The sequence below is a fragment of the Cottoperca gobio genome, chromosome 16 (assembly GCF_900634415.1).
Source record: "Cottoperca gobio chromosome 16, fCotGob3.1, whole genome shotgun sequence".
NCBI lineage: Eukaryota > Metazoa > Chordata > Actinopteri > Perciformes > Bovichtidae > Cottoperca > Cottoperca gobio.
In genome coordinates this window covers 24,807,180-24,821,795 of record NC_041370.1, presented here as the reverse complement: position 1 = coordinate 24,821,795, position 14,616 = coordinate 24,807,180, and the positions used below count along the sequence as shown (strand labels likewise).

Genomic DNA, 14,616 nt, shown 5'->3' with positions numbered 1-14,616 from the left:
AAATGTTGCTTCCTGTGTTGGATTTGACAGCCTGTCTCTATTCCAGGTACAAAAACTGAAAATGGATGTGGGAAAAAGAAGCAGTGATCCCCAAACAAAGGCCAAAGAGAAAGCAGTGGACAATAAGAGGATGCAGGACCTTGAACGACAGGTTTCTCACACAAACAAACAAGCTAACTAATCTACCCTCCCCCCCAGCCCCTCCAGTTTGTGTGTCTTCCTTATTTATTAAGAGTATTTCTCTCTTTGCCAGGTAAAGGAGCTGGAACAGATACTAAGACGTAGAAACCCAAACTCCCTGCCTGCTCTGATCTACGCTGCAGCCGCGGCTGGAGGGTGTGCAGAGGATGTGAGTGACGGGACGTCCCCACCCAGCAAGATCAGTGCCCTGCTGGAGCGCAGGATTCAGCGTCTGGAGGCTGAGCTGGAGAGTCATGATGACGAGGCCAAGCGCAGCCTGCGGGCCATGGAACAACAGTTCCACAGGATCAAGGTCATTTTTATTACTATTATTATATATATTATTATTAAAGCAGCACTTTTTACACTGTAAACATGTTACCTATGCTCACTGAAGTTGTACTAACACTGAGTTACAATTGAATGACCAGGCCTGTTTTTATCCAGCTTATACTGAAAGGAATACTTCACCACCAACATTTGTATATCAATTACTCTCCATGTGTTACCTTGGGTTTTGCAGAAATCTGAACTTTTACTCACTTGCCTCCACGGTAATCAAAGAATCCAAAAAACGTAGCGCCCCTACGCAAGTGTGAGACTCTTTACATTTCAACATGTGTGTCTGTTTTCTCTGTGTAGCTCCGCTACGAGCAGCAGATCTCAGAGTTGGAGCAGCAGCTGCAGCAGAAACTGCAGCTGGAGACAGCAAACTCAGCAGCTGAGCCCGAGCCGTGGATGTCACAGGTCCTAACACTGGAGGGAGAGCTGCAGCGTGTGAAGGGGAGCCATCAGGAGAAGGAAAAGTCCCTCCACCACCAGATTGAGTCTCTCCAGCAGCAGCTCAAACTCAAGGTTGTCCCAAGACCTGCCCAGGTCCTTAACATGCAAAAAGCAGACACTGGACATTTGACATATTGGTATTTGTGTGATTAGGACAGAAAATGAAATCTTTCTTGCCTTTACAGCCCCAACCAAGTCCAGGCCGACACCAGCGTCAAGCCGAGGCAGCGTTTGGCGCCCGGATAGAGCGGCTGAACAAAGATCTCGCCTCCAAGACACAGACCATTCAGGAGCTGTGTCGCACTGTGGAGAGACTGCAGAAGGAGAGGAGGAGCATGCTGTCTGTCCCCAAACCACAGGCAGAACCCTGTTCTACAGAGACCAGGCGGCAAGCAGGCCTAGCCAAAGCACTCTGCTCTGCTCCTGCAGCAGACACACGTGGAGGGGAAGAAACCTTTCCAGCTGCGCACTATGAGAAGACCTACCAGCCGACTGTCTTTACAGGTCTGGAGCTGTTGTTCTGCTTGACTTTCCTCTCCACGCTTAGATGAATATTTCAATATGTTGTATAAGCTATGATATCCAAAAATAATTAGGAAATCGCTGATGTGAGCAATGCTTGCTTCATCTGTGCTAAACTGTCCCTAAAGCCCTGTCACACATATCCGTACGACAGAAACGTATGCCGGCCGGCGCATACGAACATTTGTCAGAGTCCAAATACGTCCAACTTTTCATCGGATCGGAAAAGTGAACATCCAGATACAGATACGCATGTCTAACCTATTGATAGAGTATCACTTCCTAATACAAAATGTATCAGACGAATGCATAACGTATGCATAACGTATACAAAATGCATTGATTTGTTTTGTATAAGTAAGTGATACGCTATCAATGTTTGACATACATATAATAATTTGTTATGTATTCGTTATGTATACGTCAGCTACAACACCGCTGTGGAAAAGTTGGACGTATTTGGACTCTGACAAGTTTTGAGCTCATTTTCATCATCATTTCAATTTTAGCTTGTTCACTTCAATGATTGCATATGTGTCTGTCAGTCAGGGTTCACTTGATGCAGCATGATATAGTAGACTTTATATATTGATGCATAAGAGTCGACTAAGTTGAGTTAGATAAGCAGGCAGGAGCTCTGCATGTCACTCTGATAGTTGTGAGCTGTGCTTTGTGTCTCTTTGACTCAAGACCAAACAGTTTAACAGACGAGAGTAAAAGCAACACGCAGAACAGTTCAGACCAGTCCAGCATGATACGAATGATACAGACTAACATTTGAAGATACTTACTTAGTTTGTCTAATTCAGACAGCTGGAGCCGAACACTCATTTAAGCAGAATCTAATAACGCATGTAGATGTGTTCCACATCTCTCACATCATGTTAGGAACAATTACAATCACCAAAACATTGTTCATGTACATATGTGCATTAGTATTATTTCGATAAAAAAAATAATCCTTGGAATAATAGTATGACAACATACAGCAGCTCTTAAATGAAATAGAATGTTAAATGCATACAACCTTTTTGACTTTTATCATAGTCAGAGGCTCTGAATGATGAATATACACACACACACACACACACACCATGCCTGGGGGAGCTTCAGTTATGCCATTTGAATTTGAATACTCAATTTTATTACTGTTACTACTTTTTGACAGGCAGTCACATTTCTGAGGTTCTGCAGGACAACGAGGCTCTGAAGCAGCGTCTGGAGCACCTGGAGTTGCAGACTGAGCAGGAGGGAGAGACACTAAAAGCTGATGCTGTACAAGCCAAGGAGGAGCTGTGCAGGTCTGTGAACACATCCACTGAGTCTTTCTGCAGAGCATGGGTGTGATCACAGAGCTGAATTGAATGTGATCTGTTAGGCTGAAGGAGCACTCTGCAGAGCAGCTGTCCTCCATGAAAGCAGAGCAGCTCAGGGTGTTGGACCAGCTGCGTGCCAGCCATGCTCTGGAACACTCGTCCTCAAAGGTTGCTGAACTGGCCAATAAGCTCAGTGCTCAGGAGGTACTGGCACACTAACTAAACATACTCACATCAACAGTCCTGAAAGTGATCACGTTGCTTTAACCTTCACATTTCCTGCAGATTATGGTGAAACATTTGAAAGAGCAGCTGAAAGAGATGCAGGGAGCTAAAGATGCGCTGGCAATATCCAGGACCCGAGAGGACGCTCTGCAGAAACAGGTGCTGGTTCAATTCTGATGCTTGTCATTTAATAACATAATTTACAGAAGATTTTGCTTATTGTTTCACTTCTGGATTTTTATTTTTATTCGCCATACATTATTTATTGATTTTAAAAGGAGCAAATAAAGACCCAATCCCACCTTCACCCCCAGTACCTACCTGCCACAACACCTCTAGATAAAGTCAGCATTGTCACAGTAACAATAATCAGACTCATTTGGCTCATTTAGCATTTCTTGAATGTACAAATGCACAAAAAACATGTTCTACCAAAATAAAGTATGATAAGCTCTCAGAAGATCCAAACACTATATACAACAGATTAAATAAAAGTGTGACAAATAAAATGTGAGGGAGTGGGAAGCTTACCTACCATCTTTTTAACAGCTGTAACACCAGCTAGCAATATTATTTTCTTACAGGTTGAGAGATTCAAAGGAGATAGTTTGGAACAATTTGTTATTTTGGTTTTAAAAAAATGTACTCAAAGCTGAGAGAATTCTTCCAAAAAACTACTTCCCATTGGTACATCCCCTGTACATGTGCAGAAATAAGTGTGTTAACTTTCATGGCAAAATGGTTTATTTATATATATATTTATTTATATTTAGATTTATATTTATATTTAATTATATTTATATATATATTTATATAATATATATTATATATATAGTATCTATATAAATATATCTCTTTATATATCTTCAATATATCTTTATATATTCCTCTCATTAACTCTATATTCTCTATCATTCTCCCTCTCTATCTCCTCTTCTCTCATCTCTTTCTATTTATCTCTTTATATTTTACTCTCTATTTTATTTCTCTTTCCTCGTCTCTATTTTATTTTCTTATCTATATATCTTTCTCTATCTCTTTATCTTATCTTTCGCTATCTCTCTATCTTTATATCTCTCTCTATATCTATCTCTTTATCTAATCTCTCTCATCTCCATATCTCTCTCATCTCTCTCTTCTCTCTCTCTCTCTCTCTCTCTATCTCGATCTCTCTCCTCTCTCTTCCTCATTCTACGCTCTCTCTCTCTCTCATTCTCTCTCCTCTCTCATCTCTACTCTCTTCTCTCTCTCTCCCTCTCTCCTCTCTCCTCTCCTCTTCCCTCTCTCTTCCCGATCACATGGGTCTCTGGTGTCTGGGCATGGATGTATCCAAGTCTCCTTTAAAACTAAAACCCATATTAAAAAGTCACTTCTTTGTTTAAGTACATTTTCCCCATTGTACACTGCGTCTCTGCTCTGTGTGTAGCTGAGCAGACTGCTGAAGGATCTGAAGGAAGCTAAAGATGCTCAGAGCCCGGAGGTGAAACTCCTGTGTAGCCTGGAGAGCAAGATCCTCAGTATGGAGCTCAGACACCAACACAGAGAGAAAGAGCTGCAGCAGGTGCACAGGATGCCACTATGTACTGTTCCTTTACTGTTTAACCTGTGATTGTTTGCTGCTTTATGAAAAATCATGTTTGAGGTTTTTGTGTCTGCTGTTCTCGTGAGGCCTTCTCCACTACAGGAACTTAAGGCCCTAACCTTCGAGCTGTGTTACCACTTCAGTATCATTACATTAATAGAAGCCCCCCCAGCGGTGGGGTTTTGTTGGTACATTTTCATTCCAGTAGCTTTTTTTTCATCAAGAGAATATAAAATGTAGTGATGCAGTCAAAGGTCTACTGTCCTGCGCTATTATTGCAAACCAGGTGTTCCCCCTAAAAACACCTAGACTTGGATTTCGTCCCCCCCACCGGGGCAGAACATCATTTTGTGTTCAGGAAGTTGGTTCAGAGGACAGTGGAAACGAAAGCTCCACTTAAGTTCCTGTAGTGGAAAAGGCCGAACAGATACTTTGATGTAACATACTGTCGAAGACAGAAGATCAGAGATGGACAGTGTATCATGAGGGGACTTATTTTTAGATCTACTAGCCAACACATTGAAGACACTCGCATACTGAACACACACACACTGGCTGAACTCTCCCTGCAGGTGATTGGTGGCTCGTGGCAGAGGTCAGACGCTGATCAGCAGTCGGAGGTGGAGCTCTGGAAGCGTGTGGCTCAGGATAAGAGCAGAGAGTTGGAGGTTTTCCGTCTGGAGCTGGACTCCATCCTGGACATCCTGAGACACCTCCAAAGACAGGGCGTGGTCCTGCCCACTCCCGACTCCCTGAGGAGTTAATGCACATGCAGAAAGAGGTCGATGATGCTTCCTGGTCCACATCAGCAGCTGCCTTAATATCAGCAACACTTCACACGTACAAGCAGAAACAAAGCGTCAGTTTACTCAGAGAGGTGTTGGGGTTCAGAGACGGAACCTTTCAAATCAAAAGAACACAGAATGTATTTTTACACATACTGTTTCTTATTTTTGTGTTTATTTTGTAGCTAGTTTCTATTTTTTATTTAAAATATTGTAACTTATTTAAGATGTAGTGAAAATAAATGCTTTCCTTCCAGTTTAAACTGATACATGTTATTCAGTTCCTCCTTTCATGTCCTCCACACTGGACCCGGTCCTGGCAGTGTCCACTTCATCCTAATGTACACCAATTATCATGTAAAAACTGCACCCAAGACTTATATAGGGATATTAATGAAGGATTTGTGCTCTTTGGATGCTAAACAGTGAAATCAGATGTTTAAGGTTTGCCCTTGTTAAATGACACCACTTCAAACAGCTAGTTTGGGTAAACGGTTAAATGTATTTAAGGGCGGAAAGAAGTTTAGGAATTTGATATGGAAATGTGTACAAATTGCTGCTGCACCTCATTTATCGTTGCCGACTGCAGCAGGAATATATTTCTAAAGGTTTAGACTTAACACTAGAATAAAGAAGTGTAACACAAAATGGCTTCACGAAACTGAAAAGTCACTTCAGATAGTTTATTCTGTCCAGAGAGGGACTGAGAACAGTCCCAGCCTTGTTTCATCACTACAATATATGCAGCGTTTTCCACCAGTTTGCTCCCCTTTATCATATTGAATTAGATTTTGTATTATTCATATATGTAGAGCAATGATAAAATATGTTCAAACTGACAGCATGAAAACTATTTTGGCGTGCTAAGTGAACCTTGCTCCATTTAACATCATGTCCCGAATATGGACAAAACCGGGATAAGCCTTGTAGCTAAATTCTCACGTTCTCTTGTGGATTGCCTGGTTTTTAAACTTGTGTTGCTAAAGTGTAAAACACTTTGTGCGGCATGCTGTGAATGAAAGGTGCTCCAGTCCAACGACATCTAAGTGTACAAATGGTAGTTAAGTAAATGTACTTAGTTACATTCCACTACTGAACATCAGGGTTTATGCTGTTAAACATATGTGGTAATAATGACCATTGACAACTGAGGGGCAGCAAACTAAAATTCCAGGAACTAGTGTGTGTGTGGGAAACCTACTCTGTAAATCATGGCAGGAAGCACCATCTCATGGTGAAACCCTGCATTTGAATGAATTAATGAGTTTGATAACATGTGCGATGGTAACATGGTGCATGGAAGGGATGGGAACAGGAGGAAATGGAGACGGTCCGACTGAGGAAGGACCTGCAGGAGCAGGCAAAGCCGAAGGGGCTGTTAGCCACAGCTGGAGGGAGAGAAGAAAGACGTCTACGACCTCTGAGGATCCAGTTCAGGTGGTGTCTGACCGGAGATACTGGATGAGTAGTTATGTGTAGAAGTGGAGGCGACTCAGAGACAACGGATCGATCATCAAACTCCAGCTCGTGATCATGGTAAGCAAAAAACTAACTTGAGTAAGCACTGGGGCAGAGAAGCTAGTTAAGAAGTTATAATAATAATAACAAACATCTTTAAAATTGTACGTTAATTGTAACTATCTTATATACTGTTGGATAGACTTGAGTAATTCAGTCTATAATTATGCTTCATATTTTCTAAGACCATCCTATGTTTTATATGCAACTAACTAACTAGTAACTAACAGTGTAGTAAAAAGGAACATATTGGTCTCTGAAATGCAGTAAGTAAGTATAAGTAGAATACAATGGAAAAACTTGTGTCATGCGTCATCATGAGAGAGATTTAGAGAGTCAGAGAGAGAGACCGGATTCAGCTACAGACACTTTCATGGTCGGTACGGGCAGAGGCACATCCTGCGTTGAGTGCTCGGATGTTTCTCTGGGGTGGCTCTTTCGCGTCTGAAGGATGAGATACCTGACGTTGACGCTGCAGTAGGCAGGGCATTGCGTGCCATTTCCTTAGACTTAGCGATACCACGTCGTTTACTGCTTGTGTAAGGATCGAGTCGGCACCTAGGATCTCACGGCTGATGTCCAAGTCGGGGATTCCGGCAATGAGGACGTCACGGATCATATGGAAGTCGACGTCTGCGTCGCAGCCATGGCACTTGGTGGTGTATGAGCACGTCTCTGCTTTACCACGCACGCGTGCTGCGAACAATCTGACAGGTTCATCGCACCCCTGTTGCATCTGAGTCAGCTCGGCTCGAAGGACGCCGGTGGCAACAGGGATGACGGCGAGCGTTCTCATGGCATCTACGACTACTGTAGGAGCTTTAGAAGTGATGTCCTGATCCATTTTAAGTAGGTTGTCCCCTAAAGCATTCCCGGCACATTGGAAAAGCTGAGCTGATACTGACCCTGTAGAGAGCTGTGATCTGTCCTTGAAGACGTCCTTGGAGAGGTCTTGAAAGGTGCAGTGATGTTATTGAAAACACTGTTCTAAGATGAGAAGAAAGGTTCCGATGTCATCTCCACTCTCTCTGATGTTACAAAGTTAGTGTTTGTACAAACAGGATATGATCTGAAGATGTGACAGTTAATGATTTCCTATAAAATGTTACAGAAGTGATACTTTGTACTAAAATATAACTGCTGTGATTTTGAACAAAATGCTACAAATGTTCTCATTCATACAAAACTGTCAATAAAGATATTTACAGAAATATCAGCGATGTAATAACTCTGACTTTCAAATGTTGAAATAGATTGAGAACATAAATACATAAAGTTGCATGTTTAAATATATCTGTGTTTCCTACCATGGTAAATCATTGTTAATAATTATTAACATGTGATCAGACAGTCACTTCACATATATGAATATTTATTATGATTATTATTATTAATGATAATATTATCATTAAAGGTGAAACGTGCAGCTACGTTATTCAGGAAGTTTGTGTCAAACAAGTAGCCCTTCGTATTATTCAGTACCCTTGAAGTAGCTCTCAGTATCACAAAGGTTGGTGACCCCTGGTCTAGAGCATAGATCTTCAACAGGGGGTCCGCGGAGGTACTGCAGGGGGGTCGCAAAATTGTTTGTAGATAAAGCACTTTTTTTTTTATAAAATAAAATCCTCCCCTCCCCCCCTCGCACAGAACTCCGACATGTATCTGCAGCATGAGGAGGCACACAAGGAGAACTGGTATCTGCAGCCTCTGGAGTCACAGGTGTCCCACTCTGACTGCCAGCAGCAGAAACACAGCAGCAAGGGAGAGGTCGTAACATGCTGCAGCAACAAGCATGTGTTAAAACCATCAAACCTACTGCTAACAAAGTAATGTGATTTTTATCTGCCAGGTGATGCAATCAATATTTGTCCTGGCAAGGAAATGAAAGAAATAACTTCCTGTGAGCTATTATTGTGTAGCTCATGATGGGAGGAACACACTTTGCATGGTTTCATGATGAGAATGCCTGATTACATTTTTAGTTTGCGTTTACTGGTATTTAAACCAGAGGACACTTCAGGGAAACACAACTCACAAATACCAGCAGGGATTGTTATGCTGACCTTCAGCGCATTTTTAACCTGCTTTACTAGCTTATAAAACCGTGGTTTGCACGGCAAGGATGGAGATCAGAGGGAACATAACAAGACATCTGCACATGTCAGGACTAACAAAGCTACTGTCAGGCGGCACACACATCTGTACATTCTTTGAAGGCGGTGGGTAACGATAATCTGCAGCAAATATGGAAAACTGAATATTGCACATTCCTATCTTGTTTCCAATTCTTAATTAATTCTACATGGATATATATTTAAATCACAGCTTGTGTTTATATATATATATATATATATATATATATATATATATATATATATATATATATATATATATATATATGTTTTTTTATATATATATATATAACACATGAGCTGTGATACCACGTCACACATCATCTGTAAATTAGGGGATCTATAACGTTCATGCGAGAACAATAATCCCACTCACTGCTGTGAAGTTTGCTCCCTGGATGTTTTGATGTCTTTGTTCCCAAATCAGCAGCTATCAGCTCGTAACAGCAGCAGTACGACACAAATGGAATCCAACAGCATTTAGTTTTAGGCTTTTTTGTTTTGTTACTTTATTCTGAACAATTCAGTTAAATAAAAATGTATAGTAGGAAATATTGATTTTGCATTTCTTAAAACAATATAAACATATTCAAGACAGCAAGGCTATATTGACAATAAGTACAAATAGAGGCATAGATAAATAAAAGTACATGTTCATAATAAATAAATATATGGCACCTTCACATGTCAGTCAATGTAACAGTCTCAACTAGATCTCTACACAAAACATACCATTGTATCAAACATCATGTATATAATAGCAGCACAGTCCACACATGATAGCAGAGCCAATTAATATCACATTTTTACATTTACATGAATGAATGTGAAATGTCCCCATAATTATGATGATATTGATTAATCAGATTGGAGAGGTTATCCCCAAAACTAATCTTTAAAACCAAACCAATTTCGTTTCAGCACAAAGTTCAGGAGTTTGATCCAAATCATAACATGAGCACATATTCTACTTCCAGACAAATGGTAGCAAAACATTTCCTTTGCAGAGGTGATGAAAGCACACTAACAACATAACTGAATATAACTTTGGGAAGATATTACAGTTGGGTTATCGAGTGTACATCAGCTGCAGGTGTGCAAGGATCCAGAGAGTTGTACCTGACCTAAGAAACACCCAGATTCATCCAACTAAACGTGAGAGTAAAACAAAACAGAAACGGTTATAGGAGTTCTGAAACTTTAATCGGGTTTTCTTTCTTGATCTATCTTCTTTCCAACACTGTACTTGTCATACAGTGAAACAGCAGAGGAGACCATCATCACATTTAATCAGTAAGATGCTAAACAGGGTTCACACTATATATGTATATATATATATACTGTATATATATATATATACACACAGTATATATATATATATATATATATAACAGTATATATATATATATATATATATATATATATATATATACTGAGTATATATATATATATATATATATATATACACACAGTATCCATCCATCCATCCATCGTCGACCGCTTATCCGGGATCGGGTCGCGGGGGCAGCAGCTCCAGTAAGGAACCCCAATCTTCCCTTCTCCGGGCCACATCCTCCAGCTCCGACTGGGGGATCCTGAGGCGTTCCCAGGCTAGTGAGGAGATATAATCCCTCCACCGAGTCCTGGGTTTTCCCCGGGGTCTCATCCCAGCTGGACGTGCCTGGAACACCTCCCTAGGGAGGCGCCCAGGTGGCATCCTTACTAGATGCCCGAACCACCTCAACTGGCTCCTTTCAACGTAAAGGAGCAGCGGCTCTACTCCGAGTCTCTCACGGATGGCTGAGCTTCTCACCCTATCTCTAAGGGAGACGCCAGCCACCCGTCTGAGAAAACCCATTTCGGCCGCTTGTACCCGTGATCTCGTTCTTTCGGTCATGACCCAGCCTTCATGACCATAGGTGAGGGTAGGAACGAAGATCGACCGGTATATTGAGAGCTTTGCCTTCTTGCTAAGCTCTCTTTTTGTCACAACGGTGCGGTAAAGTGACTGTAATACCGCCCCCGCTGCTCCGATTCTCCGGCCAATCTCTCGCTCCATTGTCCCCTCACTCGCGAACAAGACCCCGAGGTACTTGAACTCCTTCACTTGGGGTAATGGCTCATTCCCTACCCGGAGTAGGCAATCCACCGATTTCCTGCTGAGAGCCATGGCCTCAGATTTGGAGGTGCTGATCTTCATCCCAACCGCTGCACACTCGGCTGCGAACCGATCCAGTGACTGTTGAAGGTCACAGACCGATGATGCCATAAGGACCACATCATCTGCAAAGAGCAGCGATGAGATCCTCAGGTCACCGAACTGCAACCCCTCTCCTCCACGACTAAGCCTCGATATCCTATCCATGAAAATCACGAACAGGATTGGTGATAAAGCGCAGCCCTGGCGGAGGCCAACATTCACCGGAAACGAGTCCGACTTACTGCCGAGTATACGGACACAACTCTCGCTTTGGGCATACAGGGATTGGATGGCCCTCAAAGGTGACCCCCTCACCCCATACTCCCGCAGCACCTCCCACAGTATCACCCAGGGGACCCGGTCATACGCCTTCTCCAGATCCACAAAACACATGTAAACCGGATGGGCGTACTCCCAGGCCCCCTCCAGGATCCTTGCAAGAGTAAAGAGTTGGTCTGTTGTTCCACGACCAGGACGGAATCCGCATTGTTCCTCTTCAATCAGAGGTTCGACTACCGGCCGAACCCTCCTTTCCAGTACCTTGGAGTAGACTTTACCAGGGAGGCTGAGAAGTGTGATACCCCTGTAGTTGGCACACACTCTCTGGTCCCCCTTTTTAAATAGTGGAACCACCACCCCGGTCTGCCAACCCCTAGGCACTGTCCCAGACTTCCACGCAATGTTGACGAGGCGTGTCAACCAAGACAGCCCCTCAACACCCAAAGCCTTCAGCATTTCTGGATGAATCTTATCAACCCCTGCGGCTTTGCCACTGTGGAGTTGTTTGACTACCTCAGTGACTTCCATCAGGGAAATTGACGATGATCCCCCATCAGCTTCCAGCTCTGCCTCAACCATAGAGGGCGTGTTAGTCGGATTCAGGAGTTCCTCAAAGTGCTCCTTCCACCGGCCGATAACCTTCTCAGTTGAAGTCAGCAGGGTCCCATCCTTGCTGTACACAGCTTGGATGGTTCCTCGCTTCCCCCTCCTGAGGTGCCGGATGGTTTTCCAGAAGCACCTTGGTGCCGACCGAAAGTCCTTCTCCATAGCTTCTCCGAACTTCTCCCACACCCGCTGCTTTGCCTCTGACACGGCAGAAGCTGCCGCCCTTCTAGTCCTTCGATACCCTGCAACTGTTTCCGGAGTCCTACCGGATAACATAACCCGGAAGGACTCCTTCTTCAGTCGGACGGCTTCCCTGACCACCGGGGTCCACCACGGTATTCGAGGGTTACCGCCCCTTGAGGCACCTAAGACCTTGAGACCACAGCTCATCACCGCAGCTTCAGCAATAGAGGTTTTGAACATCGCCCACTCAGGTTCAATGCCCCCAACCTCCACAGGGATGGCTGAAAAGCTCCGCCGGAGGTGTGAGTTAAAGATTCCCAGGACAGGGGCTTCCTCCAGACGTTCCCAGTTCACCCACACTACCCGTTTGGGTTTACCAGGTCTGTCCAGAGTCTTCCCCCACCCCTTGATCCAACTCACCACCAGATGGTGATCAGTCGACAGCTCCGCCCCTCTCTTCACCCGAGTGTCCAAAACATGCGGCTTCAGGTCAGATGATACGATTACGAAATCGATCATTGACCTTTGGCCTAGGGTGCTCTGGTACCACGTGCACTTATGAGCATCCTTATGTTCGAACATGGTGTTTGTTATGGCCATTCCATGGCTAGCACAGAAGTCCAACAACAAACGACCGTTCGGGTTTAGATCAGGGAGGCCCTTCCTCCCAATCACGCCTCTCCAGGTGTCTCCATCGTTTCCCACGTGTGCGTTGAAGTCTCCCAGCAAGACTACGTCCCCTACTGGAGCCCCCTGCAGGGCTCCATTCAGGGTCTCCAAGAAGGCCGAATACTCAGAACTGCGGTTTGGGGCATAGGCACAAACAACAGTCAGAGTTTTCCCCCCCATAACCCGAAGGCGTAGGGAGGTGACCCTCTCGTCCACCGGGATAAACTCCAACGTAGCGGCGCTCAGCCGGGGGCTAGTGAGTATCCCCACCCCGGCCCGACGCCTCACACCTTGGGCAACTCCGGAGAAGAATAGAGTCCAACCCCTATCCAGGAGTACGGTTCCAGAGCCAAGACTGTGCGTGGAGGTAAGCCCCACCAGATCCAACTGGTAGCGATCCACCTCCCGCACTAGTTCCGGCTCCTTCCCCCACAGAGAGGTGACGTTCCACGTCCCCAGAGCCAGCCTCTGCTGCCCGGGTCTGGTCCGTCGAGGTCCCTGACCATCACTGCCACCCGTGTGACAGCGCACCCGACCCCAGCGGTTTTTCCCATGAGTGGTGGGCCCACAGGATGGATGGATGGGAGGCACCACGTAGCTTCTTCGGGCTGTGCCCGACCGGGCTCCGTGGCAAACCCGGCCACCAGGCGCTCGCTGTCGGGCCCTCCCTCTGGGCCTGGCTCCAGACGGGGGCCCCAGGCTTCCTCCGGGCAGGGTCTCTCCTTTCCTTTCCCTTTCTTTCATGAAGTTGTTTTTGAACCATTCTTAGTCTGGCCCCTCACCTGAGACCAATTTGCCTTGGGAGACCCTACCAGGAGCACTAGGCTCCAGACAACACAGCTCTCAGGTTCATAGGGACACACAAACCTCTCCACCACGATAAGGTGATGGTTCCCAGAGAGGTATACACACAGTATATATATATATATATATATATATATATACTGTGTGTATATATATATATATACATTTATATATATATACATATATACACTTCAGTACATTAATAATCTCCAGGGTGAGAGGCGGGCTTCTTTAAACGGGATTTTAAATGTTTGTATGAAGTAAAGCTGCCAATATTCACCATAATCACTTAACCTTTGTCGTGCCAAAAAAAGTATTCAGTAATTTCTTGTGAGGGTGAAAAAGTCTTTAAAACAGCATTTTAAAGCATAGAACACATCTCTGTACTGCATCATATTGTCCTTACAGGGCTGGACTGTAGTGACATGTTTAATGAAACACCAATGATTCACTGTATATCAGTCTGTACATGAAATAAGAAGTTAACGATGGAGATACAGCATGTAGCATATTAAATATATTAATAACACCATTCCAAATGAATAGTCCACACAGAGCAACCAGTATGTAACATTACTATATCTGAGAGTTTTCCTTCCAGTCCAGCAGCTCATGTCTCGGGTGTCCCCATCCTCTCTGGTGTTGAACAGAGAACTGAGCTGCTGTCCTGGTTTGGCTTTTTATGGCTCAGGATTGGATGCTACTGGCTTCATAAAACTGGCTGTAACCTGAGAGCAGATGTCTGGACCTGATGTGTGAGGGATTCAGCATCTCTGGCAGGAGCTGGATGTGTGTTTAAGCAGAGCACCACGGGGGGGTTCAATACCAATCT

The 14,616-nt window shown here is 44.0% G+C and overlaps 1 protein-coding gene across 16 annotated transcripts in view; it reads left to right on the top strand.

The window, feature by feature from the left end:
- Window positions 1-5,662, top strand: part of cep162 (centrosomal protein 162) — a 32,444-nt gene extending 26,782 nt beyond the window's left edge. For 14 of the 16 annotated variants that reach the window (XM_029451946.1, XM_029451936.1, XM_029451945.1 and 11 more), the window contains 9 exons: window positions 47-151; window positions 254-493; window positions 823-1,056; window positions 1,149-1,467; window positions 2,654-2,786; window positions 2,864-3,005; window positions 3,087-3,185; window positions 4,453-4,587; window positions 5,181-5,662. In XM_029451946.1, coding sequence (XP_029307806.1) covers window positions 47-151; window positions 254-493; window positions 823-1,056; window positions 1,149-1,467; window positions 2,654-2,786; window positions 2,864-3,005; window positions 3,087-3,185; window positions 4,453-4,587; window positions 5,181-5,372 — 1,599 coding nt within the window. In that variant the 3' untranslated portion in view covers window positions 5,373-5,662. The remainder of the gene's footprint in view (window positions 1-46; window positions 152-253; window positions 494-822; window positions 1,057-1,148; window positions 1,468-2,653; window positions 2,787-2,863; window positions 3,006-3,086; window positions 3,186-4,452; window positions 4,588-5,180) is intronic. The other 2 variants (XM_029451935.1, XM_029451934.1) reach the window with 1 other exon arrangement.
- The last annotated feature ends 8,954 nt before the right edge of the window (window positions 5,663-14,616 follow it).